Source organism: Elgaria multicarinata, chromosome 3 (genome assembly GCF_023053635.1).
Source record: "Elgaria multicarinata webbii isolate HBS135686 ecotype San Diego chromosome 3, rElgMul1.1.pri, whole genome shotgun sequence".
Lineage (NCBI taxonomy): Eukaryota > Metazoa > Chordata > Lepidosauria > Squamata > Anguidae > Elgaria > Elgaria multicarinata.
In genome coordinates, this window is record NC_086173.1 from 93378077 (window position 1) to 93400454 (window position 22378).

At 40.4% G+C, this 22378-nt stretch overlaps 1 protein-coding gene across 2 annotated transcripts in view; it reads left to right on the plus strand.

Annotated features, from left to right (window-relative positions):
- Positions 1 to 22378, plus strand: part of SGCD (sarcoglycan delta) — a 223121-nt gene that overhangs the window by 90785 nt on the left and 109958 nt on the right. For both annotated transcript variants that reach the window (XM_063120922.1, XM_063120921.1), the window contains exon 3: positions 5593 to 5694. In XM_063120922.1, the coding sequence (XP_062976992.1) occupies positions 5593 to 5694 (102 nt within the window). The remainder of the gene's footprint in view (positions 1 to 5592; positions 5695 to 22378) is intronic.

Here is a 22378-nt window from a genome sequence, read left to right on the forward strand (position 1 = left end):
ATGTCAATTACATCACAGGATTCCACAGGGCTCAAGTTTATTGCTCGTGCCATTTAACATCTACATGAAATCGCTGGGGGAGATTATCCAGGGATGTGGACCAAGGTGCTCTCAATATGCTGACGACACCCAGCTCTACATCTCTTTTTCATCAAAGCCAAGTGAGGCAGTGAATATCCTGAATCGGTGCTTGAACAGCGTAATAGACTATAAATAAATAAATAAATAAATAAATGAGGGCCACAAATTGAAGCTCAACCCAAACAAGATAGAGGTACTGCTAGCAGGTGGTTCATCTGTCCTGGAGGAGGTTGCACTTCCCCTGAAAAATCAGACATGCAGCTAAGAGGTACTCCTGGATTCATCACTGTCACTTGAGGCCCAAGTGGCCTCAGTAGCCAAGAGTGGCGTTTATCATCTTAGTGTGATATACCGGCAGTGAACATATCTGGACAGAGATAGCCTGGCATAGCATTGGGGCAAAAATCTGCTTGGGCCCACGAGGGCACCTGATGCTCCCATGTCTGGCCTTCATGGGCCAAGGCAGATATGCCTGGTGGATTTTTGCCCCAATGCTACAGTTCCACCCTCTGCCAGAGCAGAAGGAGAAAATACACAATTTCCACAGTGCTGGGGAAATTGCATGGGGACTCTTAAGGCGCCCATTGGCCGGGGGTGGGGGAGAAACACAATTTCCTTGAGGCTGGGGAAATTGGTTATCCCCCCCACACACACACTCTAATAGCCAACCTTGGGGAAATCATGTTCCCGCCCCGCCAATCATGGCTTTAAAGATCCTCTTGAAACCTTGTATTAAGAGGGCCTTTAAGGCCCCAATTGGTGCCAGGGGAAAGCAAAGCACACTTTCCAGAGGCTCCAGAAAGTGTGCTTCACCATGCATTCACGGGGGCCGGCTCCCCAGAACAGAACTGGATGAGCAGCGCATGGCGAACTTGCTGGGTGAGCCCCCCACAAGTTCTCCAGTCTGGCAACAGTTATCGTTGCTCTGATAACCTCCCAGTTGGATTATTGCAATGCATTGTATGTGAGGCTACCTTGATGTTGACCTTTAAATCCCTAAGTGGCTTGAGACCAGGGTATCTAAAGGGAACGTCTCTTCCCACATGTACTTGCTAGGACTCTTAGATTATCTTTGGAGACCCTCCTCCAAGCTACCCCTGATGAAGGAAGCTAGATGGCTACAAGAGAGAGGACCTTCTCAGTTCTGGCACCCCACTTATGGAATTAACTCCTCAAAGAGGTTTGCTTGGCACTTATATTGTTGTCTTTTTGATTCCAGGCAAAGACCTTTCTTTCCTCCCAGGCCTTTTAGAGACATAGTTCTAGATTTTTATGGTTGTTTTATTGTTCCTCTACTGTTTATTGTTTTGCATTATATTGTATTTTATTCTTTTAACTATTTGTATTTTATTCTATATATTTTTACTGTTCTATGGCATTTTAGGTTTTAATTGTTTGTAATCCACCCAGAAAACGCTAGTTATTGGGCAGATTAGAAATGCAATAAATAAATAAAAATGTGCATTATTTGATACTTTTTACTATTCCCCCGCCCTTCACAGGCAGATACATTATTATGTTTTAACTGTAATTGCAGCATAAATGAATAAGCCTTAGATGTCTGTCTTAAAAGATAATACTTCTTTCCCAAAGTTAAAAGTGAGTTTTAGGTTGTGTGTCTTGTGTGTGTTATGCCTCCGAATACTGTTTTATTGCATAAAAAAACTATAAAGGATGAATTGCATGACATTTTTTGCTTGCTCTTATAGTTTATATGATGTTTCATTACATGTTGAAAACACATAACTACCATTTCTAAAAGAAATGGACTATTTGCTGTCATCTACCAGAGGCCTGAAGCCAGCATTTGCACAGCATTTGTCACAAAGACCTTTCACAACTAAGTACCATGAGCGTAAGGGACTACGTGCACTTATCATTTGACTAGGCCTAGAATCTGGGACCCTGTGACGATGCTAGATGGAAAAGATTATGAGGAGTGATAGCTCAGATCTGAACTCAATAGGGAGTGCACATTACTCCAGTTGTTTAAGATCTGACCAGAGGAGGTTTGAAAATGAGTATATAGAAACAGCAGGAGTCTCCTGTACATCAAATGGAAACATGACTCCTTTGAAATAAGCCAATGAGCCAAGCTCCATACCAATCTGCTGCATTGGCCAGACTGAGCACCGCTGTCTCTCAACTATTTCTGACCTGAGAGATGATTCAGAAATCAATATGAAATATCGGCTAATGAATAAATTCCCCAGATCAATATTTTAAAAACAAGGAGCTATGCTATCTCCTGACAAGGAACCACAGCACTCTCAAGGTGAAATAGATTATGATAGTTAGGGCTTGCTGGCCAAGCTTATGTGTGCTGGAGTAAATCCAAAGATGTCTTTAGCCCCATTCATCAGTTCTGTAGCGTGAAGGAAAGTCTACGTGTGTAGAAGCAGCCTTCTTCAGACTGATGTTGGTCACGTGTAGCCCAGGATGTTGTCCCGTTCTGTCTTGCAGCACCATCTGGTGGCTGCAGTGTACCTTGCTGGCTGCAGAATAGTTGCAGGACCAGGCTCATATCATCCAGCCCTCACAGGTGGGCTGATGCAGACCAGCTGGGAGCAGCCAGGAAAGCGCTATATAAGAACTGCATTTCCACTCCAGCTTTGCCATAGCAACATGGTCTTCTGTGCCTGCTGCAGCCTGTTCCTGATTACTGGCAATCCTGGACCTTTCTGTGCTTGACCTGCTTCTCCTGACCTTGCCTTTTGCTTCTGGCCCTGCCTGGACTCTGTTTGACTCTGGACTCTGAACCTTGCTTGCCTGCCTCTGGACATTGCCTTTTGCCTCTGGCCCTGCCTGGATTCTGTTGCTGGTTCCACCGCTGTCTGTCCCGGCCCTGGCGTTCCTGTGCTGAGGCCTTGCTGCCCACGCCTCAGACCCTGACAGATGTGTGGACAGTGTGCATATTGCCATCAAGGGAGATGGAGCTAGCTCTATGCATTCCCCACTTGCCCCTTCACATCTTTGTTACCTATGGGTACCAAATGCCGAAATAGAGTTATTGATTTGGCATTTTTGGAAATGCATATTTCTTCCTCCCCACCCACCCCCATCAAAATTAACACTTTGTTCCAGTGCTTTGATGTTTTATGTCCAGTGCTTTGATGTTGTCCAGTTTTGATGTTTTAAATGCATTTCCCCCCACTGAAATGCTATTCCATGAAAAGTTTAAGATTCCATTTTATTTGTTGTCCCTCCACTGACAGAAAGCTCTTCTGACCGTAGAATGTGAAGGCAATTTATTTTGGGTGATACCCCCTGCTCGCTGCAGCCCAGTTCTTCTGGATTCATGCCTGGGCCATTCATAAACACTTCCTATCATGGATCTTGATTTTCCAAGTGAAAACAATGTTGTGGGAATAACAATTTACATTTCCTGAGTAAAGAAAGTACATTATAAAAGGTTAGGGAGAAACTAGAATATGACTATAGGTATATCTGATATTTAAATAAGACACACATAAATAGAAAATCGTCTTCCTTGCCCTCAGGACATAGTGTTCTTGGTTTTCATAATGCTGAGTATCAGAACCAAAATAACCATTGCTTCCACACTAGGTCTTTTCCCTAGAATTACCATTCTTGCTCATTTACTTTTAGCAGATGATCAACATTACATCATAGTTCAATTATTTATTACGGTGTTTTGTTTGATATAGAAATATAGGACAGAACTGCACACAACATATCACTTGGCATTTCATCACTGGATGTCTCACTAATGAATGTCTGAAATGACATTATGTTTGATGTGATATGAAACAATGCAAAAAAGCTCTGTGATGTTTAACCTGTGATGGCTGTATCATGTCTATGGGCATGTCTACACCAGCTCTATATCCCAGGGTTGTCCTTGGATCATCCCTGTGCGTCCAAATGATGCACAGGGGATCCCTGGGGTCTTTCCCTGGGATATAGGAACTGCAGAAAACCTGATTTTTCCATGTTCCCAGGACCATCCTGTGGAGCATGGGCTGTGTGGCTGCTACTCCCAAGTCATCTCATCCTCCCTGCCAGTAGCAGGGACTGTAAAATGGGCACGGAACTGCACGGGGGCAGTCCATGCCCAACAGGGGTGGGGGGTGGGGAGTGGGTTTGGGGGTTTTCTTTACCTTCTTTTGCAGAGGAGCGCAGTTGCGCACCTTCTCCCTCATCAGGGAAAAATTGCGGCTGCGACGTCCTTCCAGGAAGTCACACAGCCATCAAGTCGCTGGGGGAGGATCACGGAAGGCAGTAAGTCCGCAATCCTCCCCACTCCCTTCCTCTACACCCTATGGTTTAGACATGTCCTATGAGTCATCAGCAATTAGATGAGGAATATGCATGTGTGAATGCACCTTGTACAGGCAGGTACTGTAGAAAGCCTTAAATGAAGAGGGAATCCTTCAAAACAGCATGGGAAGTGGTGTGGGGGCTGCAAGACGGAGGGAGAATAACCAAAAATCTTTTTAGAAAGGTTAATACAATGGATTTTGACAATTATGAATTCTAACAGGAGTTGGAACTTATTTATAAGTCACTGCAAGGTTGTTAGCCTTATATTTTACCTAACGTTCAGAATCCCTAACCCAAGAGTGACATTTCTACATATTGGAAGTGTCACTTAGCATTGTGAGTTTCTTTGATGTCTTTGACAATAACTTTGTCTTTGTATCAGCACCCCCCACATATGTACCTTTTACCAATAATTGTGTCTTCAGCTACGATTCCTGCTGTAACAGGTGACATGATTTTCTAACATTAAAAGTGAAATGTGATCATGTTGGAATGTTTTGGTTGCCTATTTGGATTTACATTGTTCTGTTAGATAAAAACAAAAGCATGGGGTATGCAGAGTTGTAAACATATTCATTTGGATTCTGGCAAACTGCTTTTCATCATTTGAAAAAAATAATAATCTTCCCCTCTTTATTTCAGAATTCCAGGGGAGCCTGGGGGAACATACAGAATATCTTTGAAGATATTTATTTGTTATTTGTTAATTTGTTAATTTTGGAAAAGTGGAATTATTCACATTTAATTGTGTTGAATTAATTGTGCAGAGAGAAAGAGATAATTCACTGTACTTAAGTTCTTATAGATGCATATAACTGCTTGCTGTCCATGTTGAAGATATTATTTTGAGGCCAATCCATCTTATGTGTTCTGAATGAAGACTTGTCATAAATGAAGGGGGAATATCAATATAATGTTGAAAGCTGGACACGTTACAATGAATGGCTTTGTGTTAACATTAGATGCCACCTTATCATCTTTATCTTTCTCACCTCCCTCTCCCCCTGATGACAAGCTAAAGGCTATCTTTCACCTGAATAAATAGCATACTGGGGGGCATTTCAGATTGCTTGAAACACAATTTTCTCACAAAGAATAAGCCAAAAGGATGATTGCATTGTACAGTGCCTCACAGTACTTTACATGGTGTTCTTTTCAAGAAACATATTTTTGACAGCCTACTGTTTATGAAATCATAGCTAATGGGGAGTCTTTTTTGTATTTCAGGATGGAATGGGAAACCTAAGGATCACAGAAAAAGGATTAAAGCTGGAAGGAGATTCAGAATTTTTGAAACCTCTCTACGCCAAAGAAATCCGGTCCAGGACAGTAAGTTACCCAGAACTTATTTCTTTCAAAAATCCTGTTCCTGGCTCAGTTCGGACAACACATTAGTCAACGATGGTTTGAGAACTCCATGGTGGAGTTTTTACACCACTGTTGAGAAACATATTGTCCACTGGGAAAACTCCATGCAACGGTGGAATTTTTTGGAAAACACTCCACGCAGAATATCTACGCTGTGCAGAGGAGAGTTCCTGCACAACCATTTTGTTGTGTGTTGTCTAGCAGACTCTGTGGAGTTTTCCATTGTGTTGAGTTGACTTTTTCTTTGAGTTGGCTACAGAATTCCCTGGCAAGAGTGGAGAAAGGAGAGTGTACCACTCTAGGAGAGCCACCGGGATTGGGTTGTTGTTTCTTCAGCAATGATTGATAGGATATCATCGGCAGGACTGGAGGAGGAGAGAGGGTGGAGGAACTATCAATCAAATATCGTGATGGATTTACTCAACTCGATGGTACCCCACAGTCACACAACAGTGGAGTTAAAACATGTGTGGGGAGTACCCCCTAAAAACTTAACCATTGAGTGGACTTCTCATACTGTGTTGACTAACGTGTTGTCTGAACTGAGCCTCTGTCTTTTTATTATGAAAACATGTCACTAACTTCTAGCATAGTCAGTATGTACTATAGCTATATATTAGGTAGGCTGCTCTACAAAGGGATTATTATAGAGTGCACCAGTATTTGTATGGGGAAAAGAAGGAATTAGCAGCTTTGTTGGTGAAACAAATATATGTCTGAATATAAAAATTGCTTCCTGGATCAGACCAGGGGACCAAGTATTCCAGTACTCTCAACCCAGCAGTGACCTATTTCTGCTCGTTGCTCAGTTATTGCAAACTATTCAGTTATCATTCAGTCTTAGTAAACTATTTTTGCTCAGTTGTTGTAAACAACTTGTTCAGTTTCTGTAAACTATTCTTGTATTCTTACGCTTGATACGTGATATGGCACAATTAATACGTTACATAAAATGTTTGTTTACCTCAGTTCTTTTGAAACTCAGAAGCAGGACATGTTTCAATAGTTATGCCCTGCAATTCCCCACCCTCCAGCACCCCAGAATCTAGCAATCCGAGATATACTGCCCCTACTCATCTAGGTTCCATGATGGCTAAAGTATACCGAGTAACCTAAAAACTTTTGCATTGTTTGATCAGTCCAAGGAATTTCATGTAGGCTCCCTTTTGTTATAAAGTCATAAGGGATCTCTCTCTCTCTCTCTCATCTCTAGCACACAGTTGTGCCATGAATTATTGGACAGTGCTTGTGATTTCCTGAGAAAAGTGGAAGCCTCCAAAGACTTACTAACTCTTATATTTTTTACGTGTGCGAATCCAGATTGTTACACTTATGGCAAGGGATAGACCCTGTTTCTAGAGCCTCCTTTAAACTCCTTAAAATGGGTCAGTGTGTTTGCCAAATGATCTAGGCAGGCTGGATATGTCCAGCTTCAGGCTAGGCAAGAGAATTAAATCAAATCCAGTTTCCAATTGAGTATATTCAAGAACCAAGCACAGAGATGTTCAAAAACGGCCAGTTGCTTTAAAAATAAAAGTGAAACATAGAATTAGCTAATTAGCTTATTTATGAAGAACCTAATAATAATTCACCAAAACAACTTGTATTGGTGAGGTGCAGGGGACACCTGGGAGTTTGAAGTGTGGTTGCCAGCTGCTTGAGGACAAAGGAAGGTTTCCCAAATAAAGATATTTCTATGGGAACTGGAGAACTCCCTAACAGGGAAATTCAAACTGACCATTCAGTCTTAGGGATAATCAAACCCTGAGTCCTCCAGATGATTCTTGATTTCCCTTCTTAACATAAGGCTAAGTCATGAGAGTGAAGGGATAGGCAGCAGTGGTGTAGTGGTAAATTTTGAAGTGGAGGGAGGCGTTTATCATAACAGTCCCCATAGCGACGGCCCCAAGGAGATTCCAAAAATCCAGGCAGCTGTGTGATCCATATCAACAAACCAGTTATAGAAGTTCTATCTCCACCAGATCTTTTGTAAAGCTAATGGGTCTTAATTGCCCATTCAAGACAAGCCACCGCAAAATACATAGAATCATAGATTAGTAGAGTTGGAAGGGGCCTCTAAGGCCATCAGGTCCAACCCCTGCTCAATGCAGGAATCCACCTTAAAGCATACCCAACAGATGGCTGTCTTTACATTGCTACAGGGAACAGTATATTGTTGCTGAGGAAATTCAGTTCCCCCGGGCTCCTGCTAATAAAGAAGGGCTAGCACTGCATCTCTGTGAGCCTTGGCTTCACTACACCACTGATAGGCTGCCTGAGTAATGCAGATTTGGTGCCTATAGATACCTAGTAACATATGGTCATGCCCTTGGTTTAGAGACACTTCTAGAAAGGAGGGGAGAGACGGGAAGGGTAAGATTGGTGTTGTCACATATCCCAAAATCTCACAAAACTAGTTAACTTGCTAACATGGATTTATCAGGCAGCTTATGATGGGGAAGTGTTTGCACTACATTTTTAGCCAGTTCTGTAGCTGAATAAATGCTCTGATAATAAAGATTTGCATAGAGGCAACTGAGCATGGTGGTGTTATGCTTCCATTCCATTGGCAATATCCACAGCAAGGGTAGTGGGACAAGTACATCCTTCTGTACCATGTATCCATAGTATTCACAGCCCCATTAAAACAGGCTTATACTTAAAGCTGGCCATACCATGAGGCAGAGTGAGAAGTGGCAGATGATGGGAGGTGGCAGCAAGGTCTTGGAGGAGAAAGCCTTGGGCCACATGGCCTGCCCCTCCACCCCCCCAAGCTACCTAGCTGTCTTCTGCTGTGGTGGAGGAGGATGTCCCATTGCCATTGTTTAAAAAGATTCACCTGCCAGTCCAGTCAGCTTCTGGACACAGAATGGGAGGGGCATCATCTTGCCCTTCACTGCAGGCAGCAAAATGTCTTGGGCCAGGCCTGCTTGTACTACACATAATTTGCACTGGTTCAGGCTATTGGGCGGTATAAAAATGTAATAAATAAATAAATAGCCTCTGTGGAAGCAGAAATGCTTTTATTGGAAATTTTCTTGAACTCAGTTCTGCTTTCTTCCCTCCCATTCTCATCTACTCATTTCTGTGCCTTGTAACATTTTTAAATAATTATTTTATTGATTTTTTTAACAAATAAGACATTAATAATTAATAAGACAACTTGGGAATTCATTGACTATCATCTGTTATTAATATCGTATATTGCAATACTAGGATCATTTCACCAATACCCTATTCATTTATCATACTCCCTTCATATCCTGCTATCCTGTCAAATCTTTCCATGTTTGCCCATGAACATAAGAGCCCTGCTGCATCAGACAAAGGGTCCATCCAGTCCAGCACTCTGCTCACACAGTGGCCAGCAACTGTCGACGGGGGCGGGATCTACACTACTGCTTTAAAGCGCTTTAAAGCACTTTATAACAGTTTTGACAACTGTTGGGGCCCAGGACATACTGCATATACAGGGTTCAAAACGTTTTCAAAGTGCTTTAAGGCACTTTAAAAGCAGTAGTGTAGATCCTCCCCAGGGAACCACAAACAGGACATCATGCAACAACAACACCCACCCACCCACATTCCCCAGCAACTGGTGTATATAGGCTTACTGCCTCTGATACTGGAGGTTGCACTTAGCCATCAGGACTAGAAGCGGTTGATAGCCTTCTCCTCCAGAATTTATCCAAACCCTTTGTGACAGTTTTAATGTTCCCTTCTGCCTAATCATATAAGTTATAAATTGATGCCAAATTACATTGATGTCCTGTTTATAGTTAATGTTCCTGGGTGCTTTTTCGATTTACGTCAGCTTTTCCATAAGAGCGATTGAACAAACTCTGAGGTACCATTGCTGTAATGTGGATTTGTGTGTTCTTTTCCAGCTGGCTGCAGTTTCTATCCAGGCTGCTACCCATAAGAAAGTCGATATTTCTTTATTTTGTAGTTTGTGGCCATCTCGTCATATATCGATAGTAGACCCATAGCTGAAGACAGATTAATCACTTGCCATGTTATTTTACCAGCTTCTACAAATACCTCCTGCCAAAATTGTTGTATAACGATGCACAACTACCACATATGAAAAAATGTACCAGTCATATTACACTTCCGCCATCATTTAGGGGTGGTTAATTTGCATATCCGCCTTAACTTTTGTGGTGTGAAGTGCTACCTGTATAAAATTTTAATTTAGTTTTCTTTAATTTTTGGATCCTTTTTCCATAATTGTACCTATTTTGTTTGCTCAATTTGTATACCCACATCCTTTCCCATGTTTGCTTGATTCCTTTTGTATTTCCCAGGGGCAAACATCTGACATGCATACATCCTGTTTTGCTAGCATAAAGGCCAGTTGGAAAGCTTATGTACCATTTCACAATAAAAGGTTAGTCCTTGAATGAATAAAAACTAGCATAATGGCAAGTATTATATTTTTTTAAAAAAAAAGGCAAAAAAGGAGGAAAAACAACAGCAGGAGTACATATTAAAATATATAATTAATTAATTGGTTTCCTGAAAGTTCCTAAGGAATTTATCAGTGGAACTGCTAATATTTTAATAGTGTAAATTAGACAGCTTAAAAATGACTGCAACTTCACTTTAATGTTATCACTTAATATAATTGGGGTTTCTTTCCCTTCTGAACATTTTCAGACATTCTCATTTAACCCATAGCCTTAAAGTGAATATGTTACATATATTCTTTAGTTTTCTGTTCATAGTTTATGCGCTGGATCACAGTTCCTGTTTCTTCTTCAGAAGTATTAATTTGACTCATATCTTAACATCCCACTTTGATTTGTTAACAGATACCTAATTAACTAACCTTTAACTTTGGATTTCATTCGTCTTATAAAGTTTAGATTCTGTTGACTATTCAATGCCGCAACCAATACAACATTGCATTTGATTACTTGAGGTTATAACCTTTGTCAATTGGTTGCAGATTAATCCAAGCAGTAGCAAACAATTTGGAAGGAGAGTTAATGAGGAAATCTTCACATATATACATGTTTTGTGTGGGAATAAGGGAAGACCTTTGACCCGTAAAATTTCATTCACTATGAAGAATCTGGTAGAAGTGAAAATACATTTTGATAGTTTTATAAACAGATTGCTATAGTTATGTGTTAATTGCCATTACAAAAGGAAATGAAAAAGATTGTTCTAAACTATAATGAATGTTTTAGGCTGTGAAAATGTTGTGCTTGCTCACTTTTCATAACTGTAATGGAGAGCGGGGCTGCTATGAAGAGATCATGCATGAAGTGAGCAAGTTGTCTATATATTTCTTGGGTACCACTAACGTAAGCAGAATGCTTCTATTGACTTCATGAAGAAAAGGTCCCAAACAAAGTAATCCTAAAATGGTGGTGGGGACATCTGTGGTAGAAGTAGTTATTTATTACTTAAATTTAAACCTTGTCCTTCACCCTATGGTCACAGGGTGGGTACCTACAGGGGAAAAACAACACGATCTCATATCCCTCATCCATTCAAAGGTTTGGATGAGGTGTGTCTTGACATGCCAACAAAATGCATATAATGAAAGCACCAGGCACACCTCAGAGGGGAGGGCTTTCCTAAACCTCAGGGAACCCTCACTTCCTAATTTCTGCCAGCTCACACCACCCAGTACTGTGTGTACGTGTGTGTGTTTCTCTCCCCCACTCCCATTGTCTCAGTGGGAAGGAATTCACTGCAAAAGATCTCTGACCGGCATAGTTTTTCGGCTCTGCCCTGGTGGTGGGGTAGGGTGTTTGGAAAGACCTAAGGTCCTGTGGATTCTTGGCCACGTATGACATGTCTATCAACTGCACTACTTTTGGTCCTACCCCCGGCAGGGTGGCCACAGGAGCATAAAAATCTGTTGTTTTCCAGGAAGAGCCTCTGTGGGCAGACCTCTCTCTGGGTGGATCTCTTTGTCTGCTGGTGGAGAGGTAGTTCCAGAGTATCCATTAACCCTTCAGCAACCCTCTTAGGCAGCATGGATTTGCTGCAGGGCCTTATAATTATTTCTAGATAGAATTCTAGAGAAGAAGTCAGCAAAATAATATCCATGGGACTGTTTGTATTACTTTTGCTTAGCTTTTCCTGACATCTGCAATCTGCATGGAAATGTTCAGATGCTGCATGTAATTCGAGTAATTTCAGATAGACCCACATACTGTAAAAAGGATATGACATCTGTCTGGGTGCTTATAATGAAGGGGTCACATTTAGATCTAGTTCTTTCATGGTGCATTGTTTTGGTCCATCAGATCCATGTTGGAATATTGTACGCAATGAAGCCTTAGTTCCTATTTATTTATTTATTTATTTATTACATTTATATACCACCTCACAGCCGAAGCTCTCTGGGCGGTTCACAAATATGTTATTACATTTGCATTTAATCTGGGTTTTAAATTGTTGTTTTAAAATGCATTTTAGTCATTCTTGAACTAAAGAAAAGTTGTGCCAGCTTTTGTTAATATTTTTGTATCTGGAGAAATTAATGGGATTTGTGCTAACATATCCAGATGCAGATTGATCGCAAATGTCTGAAAGAGGAAATTGCAATAATACGACATCATGGCAGGGGTTTGCTAATGTGTAGGCTATTGTTGGGCACTGAAGTATTAAACAAGCTAGAAAACTATGTACCCTCTGCTTGCTTTGATAATGTTTTGTCATATAGTAGGATTGCAGATGCTGGTTATATTTATCGTAGATGAAGCACAGTAAAGGATGGAATTATGTTTCATTATCTCTTCATCTAGTATAATAAAGTTACACCACGAGTTCAGCATTTTGTGCATAATAATATTCATAAGACCAAACTTCTTCTAAATAAAGGGAATTTCAACTTGAAATTATACCTTCATAAATCAAAACTCTACATTCAGATGTCAGGGAAGCCTTGTTAGTATTGCACATGGCTATGCAGATTATAATGCATATCTGTGGGTCTGTGGTGGATTGACTGAACTGGACCTTAGGCAAGTATCTAGGCTCAAGGAGAACAAATTTGGAGCAGAAAAGGGTAACTGAGGTCAGATCTGCACAAAGCAGGATATAACACTTTGAAAACGGTATATGTAATGTGTCCTGGGCCTGAACAGCTGTCAAAACTGCTATAAACCATTATAAATCAGTAGTGTAGATCCTGTCCAAAATTATCAAGGGACTGGAGCAAATCCCCTATGAGAAAAGCTTACAACAGCTCAATTCTTTAGCTTGGAAAAATGTTGAGAAAGGGCAGTCGTGATAGAGGTATATAAAGTTATGTAAGGTGTGGAGGAAGTGGATAGGGGACATTTCCCCCCTCTCTCATAATACTAGAACCAGGAGTCATCCCATGAAGCTAATTAGTTGAAGATTCAGGACGGGTAAAAGGAAGGACTTCTTCACAAAGTGCATGTTAAACTATGGAATTCATTTTCACAAGATGTAGTGATGGCTGCTAATCTGGATGGCTTTAAAGGGGATTGGACAAATTCCTGGATGAGAAGGCTCTCAATGGCTACTAGTCCTGATGGCTATATGCTACCTCCAGCATCGGGTGCAGTATACCTATGTACACCAGTTGATGGGGAATATCGGCAGGAGGGTGCTGTTGCACTCCTGTCCTTCTTATCGGTTTCCTGTGGGCAGTGGTTGGCCATTGTATGAACAGAACGTTGGATTAGATGGACCCTAGGTCTGATCCAGCATGGTGCTTCTTATATTCTTATGAACAGTTTCTGTCAGGTGACTTGACTTCCAATTCATACAGGAGGGAGATGGGATAAAACCTTTGCACACTTGTCGAAGTGAATGACTGTTTAAAAATGAGACTTTAGATATTTCAAAATGGAGTTTCTAGACAGAGATACAGTTTAGCTTGTCTGCAGTGTTTTGGAGGGGATCTATTAAAGTATGCAGTTGGACTTTTGGCTTTAATTTCTTGAACCGCAAACCCCTTAACAAGCCACCACAGCACAAACAAATTTCGAAAGTCATTTGTAAAACAATGTTAGGAAGAGGGGGTCCGGTTGGGGGGAAAGACAAGAAACACCCTTTCTTCATCACCCTCTTCTGTTCTGTTCTGACTTTTGTTCTGCACAAATAGGATGCTTGTTCAAGCTTGTTATTAGGAATAACATCTATAACCTGTTATACATACAATGACCTTTAGAATTCTAATCCAGTCTGATGGACTACAAGTTCCATAATTACCAGCCAGCATGGCCGATCTGTTGTACTTCATCACATCTGGAGGGCACCAGATTGGGGAAGACTATTGTAAAGATGCAGACTCAAATCCAAGGGAATGGACACTGAGCAATCAGAGCTGCACATGCATGCCTTTAACACACACACACACACACACACACACACACACACACACACACACACACACTAAAAAACAGCCCTTTAGCTATTTGGTGGGAAAGGGGGAGCATGCACCATTTTTCCCATGAGATTTCCCAACTGGATAAGGATAAGTGCCCAAAAATGTGTTAAGTGGCCAAGTTAAATCTGTGAAGTAGGATTGCCACACTGGTGCCTTTTTTCTGTACTTTGCACTCAAACATTGTCATAGAAATGACAAATAAGAGAAGACATTTTTGTCTCAAAACCCATTATAGGCAATTGGTCGTACTTGACCAGGTATTGGAGTATTACAAGCAGTTTAATGACAACAAATTAGCTGTGGAGAAGCCAGAAGTTCTTTGGCTTCACAGTGACTGAATGCATTTTTAGCTGTGTTTTAAGAGGGGAATGATAGATGCATCAGGTTCTCCAGAAGGAAGCAGAGTATCCAAATCTCCCAATTGAACATATTGCACCCTAAACATTCTTTTCCATGCCACTTGCATGGAACATGAGCATCTTGCTGTCTTTAATTAAGAAGTGAACTGGACCGTGAAGCATTGCCTGAGTAAATAGAAGTGATTTGTGCTTCATCAAGAAGGTGCATTAGGCATCTTTGCATTTCTTGCCTGTACATAAATTATGGAGATTATTAAAAATTGGAAGGGTCATCTATAAACCCATCTGTAGCTCAAATTCTTTGCTGTTCTTGGTGTATAACTGTCTTTCTAACTGTTGTAATTTATTGTAGACTATTGAACGAACCATCTGCTTGCTTTTATATTTCACGAGCAAAGTTTGACTGAAAATTGCATGAAGCAGCACAATTGTTAATTTTATGTGATGGGAAATGGCGATAACAGTCCTGTATATAACAATTTCCAATATATGTGCATTGACATAGTGGAAGAGTGTGATTTTATGGTAAGCTTCTTTTAAAAATAACTGTTACGAGGCAACTTTCCTGAATGTTCTTTTGTTTTCTTTTGAAATGTGCCATTTTGGGGTCTGCCAACAACCACATGGAGTAAACTGATAGTTTGCTAGATAAAGGTGGGTATTTTCTGTTTCATAACAGTGGAAATAAATCAGGCTATTCATCTGATTAGATACTGACACCCTGTGAAGACAACAAGGTCATTTTTCCAGCAACCCAGGGATTATTTGGTAACCAAGATCAGATGGAGGTCTAATTACTCAAACTCTACTACTGGGACTAAATCCAAAAATAAATCAGTATTCCCCACCATTCGTTGAATCAACTTTAGAAATTGAAATAGGTTGATGAGAGATTCAGGACAGATAAAAGGAAATACTTCTTCACACAGCACATAGTTAAGCTATGGGATTCGCTGCCGCAAGACGTAGTTATGGCCACCAATTTGGATGTCCTTAAAAGTGGATTGGACAAATTCAGGGAGGATAAGCTATCAATGGCAAGTAGTCCTGATGGCTATGTACTGCCTCCAGTACCAGAAACAGTATGTGTATGTAAACCAGTTGTTGGGGAATATGGGTGGGAGGGTGCTGTTGCATTCATGTCCTGCATGTGGGTTTCCTGTGGGCAACTGGTTGGCCAGTGTGTGAATGGAATAGTGTTCTAGATGGACCCTTGGTCTGATCCAGCGTGTCTCTTCTTGTGTTCTTAAATATCTCTGTTCTTATAGGAAATCTTAACTGGGAAATTAGTGCCAGTGTGATCTAGCTTAGTCTACGCTAGACCAGGAAAGTTTAGATTTGTCCTAGTAGGCAACAGGTGTGGGTGAGGGTGAACCTACTGAGTAGAATCTTAGCAGGGTGCAGTCTGTCATCATCCCACCTTTGTCATTCCCCTCCCTTCCCTCACCTGGTTTTAGCCCCAGATAAATCCCAGATATATCACTGTCTTGAATTGTGCACAAAACTAAATGGGGAAAAGAAAGAACCTCATTTCCAGGTAACATTCAGAGAATATATGCATTGATTCAAATACCTAATCTTTCCTGTTCTTACTATCAGCAGACGTACATATCACCATTCTAAAGTAGCACTGACAAAGAGTGCCATGGGAAGTGGCTCAGAACATCCTCACATTGATTTAAACGTAAACTTGAATATACCTCATTTTCATTAGAAATGCATGGAAAATTCACATGAAAGGAATGGCATGTATAATCCCGGCCATGTGCATTGGGTTTTTGGTGTGCATTATCTAGGGTAGGACTGGATAATACACATTTCTTTCTCTGTGTGTGACTCTCTTCTCTTAGTATTCAGTAAATTGATCTCAACCTCTAATAGATGCTACGTAAATTATGCTGCCTGGCATTTTCTATTTCCATGAAAATGCCTACTTTTATTAGTGCCCACTCTCTCCTTTAGGCTACTATTAGCATGGTACAAGAAGTAAATGTTGAAAAATAATTATTTTGCAAAAGCACTTGTCTCATAATGTTAAAAGATTTGCTAGAGAAAGGTTTTAATGTTGAAACTGTTCTCCATAATTCAGGTGGTTATATTGCTTTATTTGTTCTGGGGGCATACCTCTCTCAAAGCGGGGCCGGGGGGCGTAGACATACTGCTAAGCACTAGAATACTAATTTGGATTAAACAACGACCCAAACCTTCTTATAGCACAAAACAGTGTGCATTTATAAACAGTAAAATATGCAGCTAGGTTTAAAACCAGTAACCTACCCACATGTAACACATTTTTTATTTTATTGGATACCTGTTACATTGTGTAATCATGCTATCTGATTTAATTCTGATTAGATTCATCCATGAGAAATATATGCATATAAGAGAAAAGATGGGTGGTAGTGGGAGGAGAGAATTTTTTAAAGATCCATATAGGAGAGCTATTTTTATTCAATGATAAAGCAAAACTAAATATTCACCTATAAAAAACCACCTCACCCCTTTCCCGAAAAATGCATTCCTGAAGTACAGTCTTTACGGGACAAGAGGCTCCTTTCACTATAATGTTTTTATTTTACTTACTGCAATAGTGGCAGATTGGATGAAGGTGCTTTAAATATTAGACAGGGTGATTTTAGTCTTATAGGACATGACCCAGCAAAAGTTAAGCGTATTCTCATCCCATGTGCATGAAATCATCCCAGTGGGATTTGGAGCACACATATGTGCTTTCCAAAAATAAATAAATCCTTCCTTCCTTATTTTAAAGTGTAATCTCTACATACCTTGAAAACTTTGATAGTATAACTCCTGCTTACAGCTTGATGAAACACAAACATATACTTAATTCATTGAATTAAAAAATCACTTCTAAAAATGCTTCTCTTTGCTTTGATCATGCCCATTGTTTGCAGTGTACACTTTTGTGGAGAGGTATTACATCAAATAATAAGGGGCATACTCTGAAGCGTAACATGTTCAGCTGAATTGGAGCAGTGGGGTGGTCATGAAGCCATATTTGCTTCCTGTTTTCAGTTTCAATTCCAGCAGCAGTGACTGCTAAATATTATTCTGAAATGCTATTAATTTGGCAAAACAACAAGCCACTAATTAGCAGCTGCTGACAAATAAGTAAATATTTCACACAGCCACAATTAGCCACCCACTCACTGAAGCTTTGCGATGTCTGGTACATCTCTGTTGCATTGTTAGTTGCCTTGCACTGGGGAATTTGCTTCGTGGGAAATGCTCCAAACGTCTCTTTTGGTTTCATCTCAGGGTCTTGCTTCGCCTCTAGCCAACTGTAAACAGCAAGGTAAGGATCAGGCAACCAGAAGAATAAACAAGGCAGACTGAGACCATTAATGTGGCAACAGTTCCAGTTGCAAGAAATGTCAACTAAACGCAAGCATCACAAGCTGATGCGAAATCCTGGTTGGCATTTTGTATGGTGGAGGTGGAGGTCTTCAGGCGGAAACGAGTGGGATTTGGAGCTCACATATGTGCTTTCCAAAAAGGTTCTTCCTTCCTTCCTTCCTTTCTTATTTTAAACATACCTTGAAAACTTTGATAGTGTAGCTCCTGCTTGATAAAACGCAAACATATACTTAATTCATTGAATTAAAAAAAAACAATGAGGATAAATTTAGTGACAGCACTTTCATTTGAGGATTACTGTTCTACTAGCTGCTTGAGCTGATAGCCACATCCCACATTGCTATTATAGAGGATCATTTAAAGCACTGAACTCATTTTTCAAAGCAAGGGATCGTGGTTGTCCTGTATTTCAGATCTGGTGAATCTCAAACAGCCAGTGGTGTGCCGGGGCTCGCAGGGTCAAAGTGCTGGGAAGTTTTGATTAGCAGGGACAATTACATCCTCTGCCATCTGCCTTACACTACCCTATTCCTTCAAGGTTTAGCTACAATCCTCATAGTAGCTGGAGAGAAATGGATTTTTTTTAGCAGCAATATATTGTGAACTGCCCCTCTTGTAATGCAAAGTGTTTTGGGGTGGCTGGGTCTTGAATGGGTAATTAAGATCCATTAGCTTTACAAAAGATCTTCAAAAGATACAGAAAGAGAGAGAGAGAGAGGTGGATCAGCACAGCTGCCTGCGTTTTTTGACTTTCCCGGAGGGGGCGGTGTTATGGGGACTATTGTTATGAGTTTATGTACCTCAAAATTCACCACTACATCGAACTATATCAAAATTTGTTTCCCCAAACATCCTTGTATTTCTTCCAAATTCACCTCCCCTCAGTTCCTCTGCAGTAAAAATGAGTGTAACCTACTCTATCTTACAGAGGTAGTATGAAAATATATTAAAAAGAAAATCTTAACCACACTTTCCATTTGAAACATAATAAATGTTCAATGTGCACGGTGTGCAGGCAAGATAGTAAAGGGAAACCTTGCATAAATATGTTTTATTTTTTTCTATATGTCAGCTGTCATCATGACAAACTCCTCACTGGGAAAAGTACAAAAATGGTTTCTTTTAGTGGTTAACTCATTGCTTAAAGTATATCCAGGTCCTGATAGAGTAGAGGGGAGACATTCTTGCAGTAAACAAACTTTCTTAAAAAATAATTTCACAAGTAACATTCCAAATTGCAATCTCATTGACGCTGCCTATAGCATATTGAAAAGAATTTCATTAAATGTTGCTAACATGTCATAAGCTCCCTTAAATGGAAGGGTAATGGCTCATAACATTTGTAAGCTTTTTAATTTCATGCAATATGAGCAGCATAATCAGCACCTATTAAAGTCAATCAAGTGTGCCAAGTGGGCCTACCTGCCTTGGATTTTGTCTACATTTTCTTAGTGGGTTCACCTGTAAACCGACTCTGAAAACAACATGTTTTCACCTTTGTGTCTGGTATCTAGGGCAACATACCAGATAAGACCATTGCAGAGCTGTTTCTGGATACATATACAAACTGAAACACTTCCAGAGGGTTGGATGGTGGGGCCTTTCCTTTAGCAGTAAATGGATTTTCCTTTGAGCCAATAGATCAAATCCACAGTTCATTGGCCCCATCATAAATAAAATATGAGGGGAAAAGAATTAAAAAGATAAACTGACAAGTACTCTATCACTTGAGTTCCAGCAGCTTCAGGCTTCGGTGCTAGGAAAGGGCTTTGGCACCTTCAATGCCTGGGGACAAGCTCTTGCATCATCTGTGGGAGAAGCAAAGTCTCAAAACAGGAGTATAAATATCATTCCCCCAGCTAGGGGGATTTTGCCTAGAGGTTCCTGCTAGCTGGCCTGCTGATTCTTCTTCTACCAGCAGTCCTGATGGGACAGGGAATAAAGAAGAGTCTTCCAGATTATTTTATGTAGGTTCCACTTCCACTTCTGTTGTAAAACAATCCAGCTGGACATCAGGAAAAACTTCCTGGCTGTTAGAGCAGTACGACAATGGAATCAGTTGCCTGGTGAGGTTGTGGGCTCTCCCACACTAGAGGCCTTCAAGAGGCAGCTGGACAACCATCTGTCAGGGATGCTTTAGGGTGGATTCCTGCATTGAGCAGGGGGTTGGACTCGATGGCCTTGTAGGCCCCTTCCAACTCTGCTGTTCTATGATTCTATGAATCCACTTTTAATTTCCCACCACAAGTTTGTTTTACAATGATCCGATGTAATCAGACTTACGGACTGTAAAAGGTTTAGCCGGCTGGCTGGCTCTTTTTTTTTTTTTTTACAGTCTGTTATGATCAGAGACTTCTGCTGCAATAATTTAAGGTTAGGGTGGTAACTGATGCACATTGCCTTGGGGCACTGATTGGGGTAGCTGATCACTGATGTCCTTTGGTATCCTATAATAATTCAGAGCTGCATCACACAACAGAAGAATATAATAAGTCTACAGCAGCAAGACTGGAGAAGAAAGGAGAAATCATAAAAGGAAGTCAAAAAAAATGTATATTTATAGTTTTACTTTATATTCATTTTAACATTACAAAATTGTCTTTACCCTGGCAGCGACTATGCAGATTTGCAACCTCAATAAAATAATGAAATAAAACATCTTCATAGGCTTCTTAGAGGGAGGATAGGAGGAGCTGGAAAGTTGTGAAAATGACATCTCTGAAATAGTAATCCTTTTATTCTGGGTTTGTTTATTTGTTTGTTGAAATAACATTTTAAGGGCTTTTAAGAAAATGCACATATTATCTGATATGTCTGACATTTTGTCATAGTGTGGCATTGTTTGTCTGCTTTTGATTTGCAAGTCATCTTACATTTTTGTATTGATCTGTATGTGATTGTTTGTACACAAATCACCCACAATTTAAAATCTCCGTAAAACACAATGAAATGCACATTGAAATTAACTGTTAGCAACATAAAAAACCGCATAAGAATATAATGCATCAGCACACCTGCATACATTCCCCAGTCTAGCAGCCACAGAAGTTTATAAAGCCTACAAAGCCCACTGGCCGTAACTAGTGTCTGAGGCTGCAATCCTATGCACATTTGCCTGGGAAGTCAATAGCTCAAGTCTGAATAGACATTGCTCTGTAAAATTAGTGTTACTTGGTGGGTATTTCAGGAGAATGAATTCCACAGCTGCAGCACCATCATAGAGAAGCGTCAACGCTGAATGCTTACTGATCTAGTCTTCCATTGGATTTCATTTCCTTTTCGATAAGTAGGGAATCTCATATGGAAAAACACGCACACTAAGGTACCTAACAATTTTCAGAATTTGAGGACAACGCAGAGAAGTAAATATTATTGTGAAAACAATGGAAATAAATTACAGCAAACATTGCCTTGCTACAGATGCAACTACAGTTGGGCAATCGAGAGCACCCCTTGCATACTCCTTGGTCAGGCATTTCTCCCTTCCTTTCAGTTTAGAATCTAGCCATGGTTAGCATTATATCTGTTCCCAGCATTAATGCTAACCATGCTTAGCACCAATACAGAGATTACAACTATGGCTAGCCTTGCAAACTTTGGTTTGTGCTAACTATGTTCATGTTAACATAAATAGACCCTGTTTAGATAACACGCTAAGCCAAGTTTGTTTAGCATTTTGAGCTAAACATTATGGCTTAGTGTGTGATGTGAACCATGAGTTAGTGTGTCGTGTGAACCATTCCTACCCATGGTGGCTACATAACCATTGTTTAAACTCACTCACTAACCATTTGCTGCAAAAAGGTTAGCAGCCTAACCATGGCTTAGCGTGTTGTCTGAAAAGACCCATGCAGACATAATGCTAACCATGGTTAGCTCCAAAATGAAAGGGAACAGTGATTACATAAGTGGGAGGGAGGAGAAATGTACAACTATAAGAGTTAAGGATGAAGAGGGGAAAGTGTGAGATTCCAGAATGCTGCTGATCACATAGCCATACTGAGCCAATTGGCAGCATTTCATCTGCACTAAGCCATTAAGGCTAGGGCTCGCTGACCTGCTGTCAGAAAGAATACTCCTACAGACCAATGCTGTGCGAGGGTCTTTGTAAGTGATAATCATTTTGAATCTGATTCACTGCACCAGATAGTATTTAATGTTCTAAGGAAGTCTTATCTTCTTGTACCTGTATCTCAGGTACAAGCAACATTAAAAAACACAACAAGAACACACACACACACAGAGAGAGAGAGAGAGAGAGAGAATTGGAAGTATTTCATTTCAATGGGGAGTGGGGACGAATTTTTAAATTGTTCCTTTTTGCTATCTCCAAAGCTGGGCTGCTTCTTACAGATCTGCTATCTAAATACTAAGCAGGTTGAGTCCTACTTAGTTGATGAGATCTGACAAGATCACAGATGAGGTGGTAACAGCCAAAGAACGTGATGTGCTTTTTACCTTGTAAAACATCAATACCTCAAAGAAAAGTAATAAATAAAACTACCAACAATCAGGCTGATTGGGG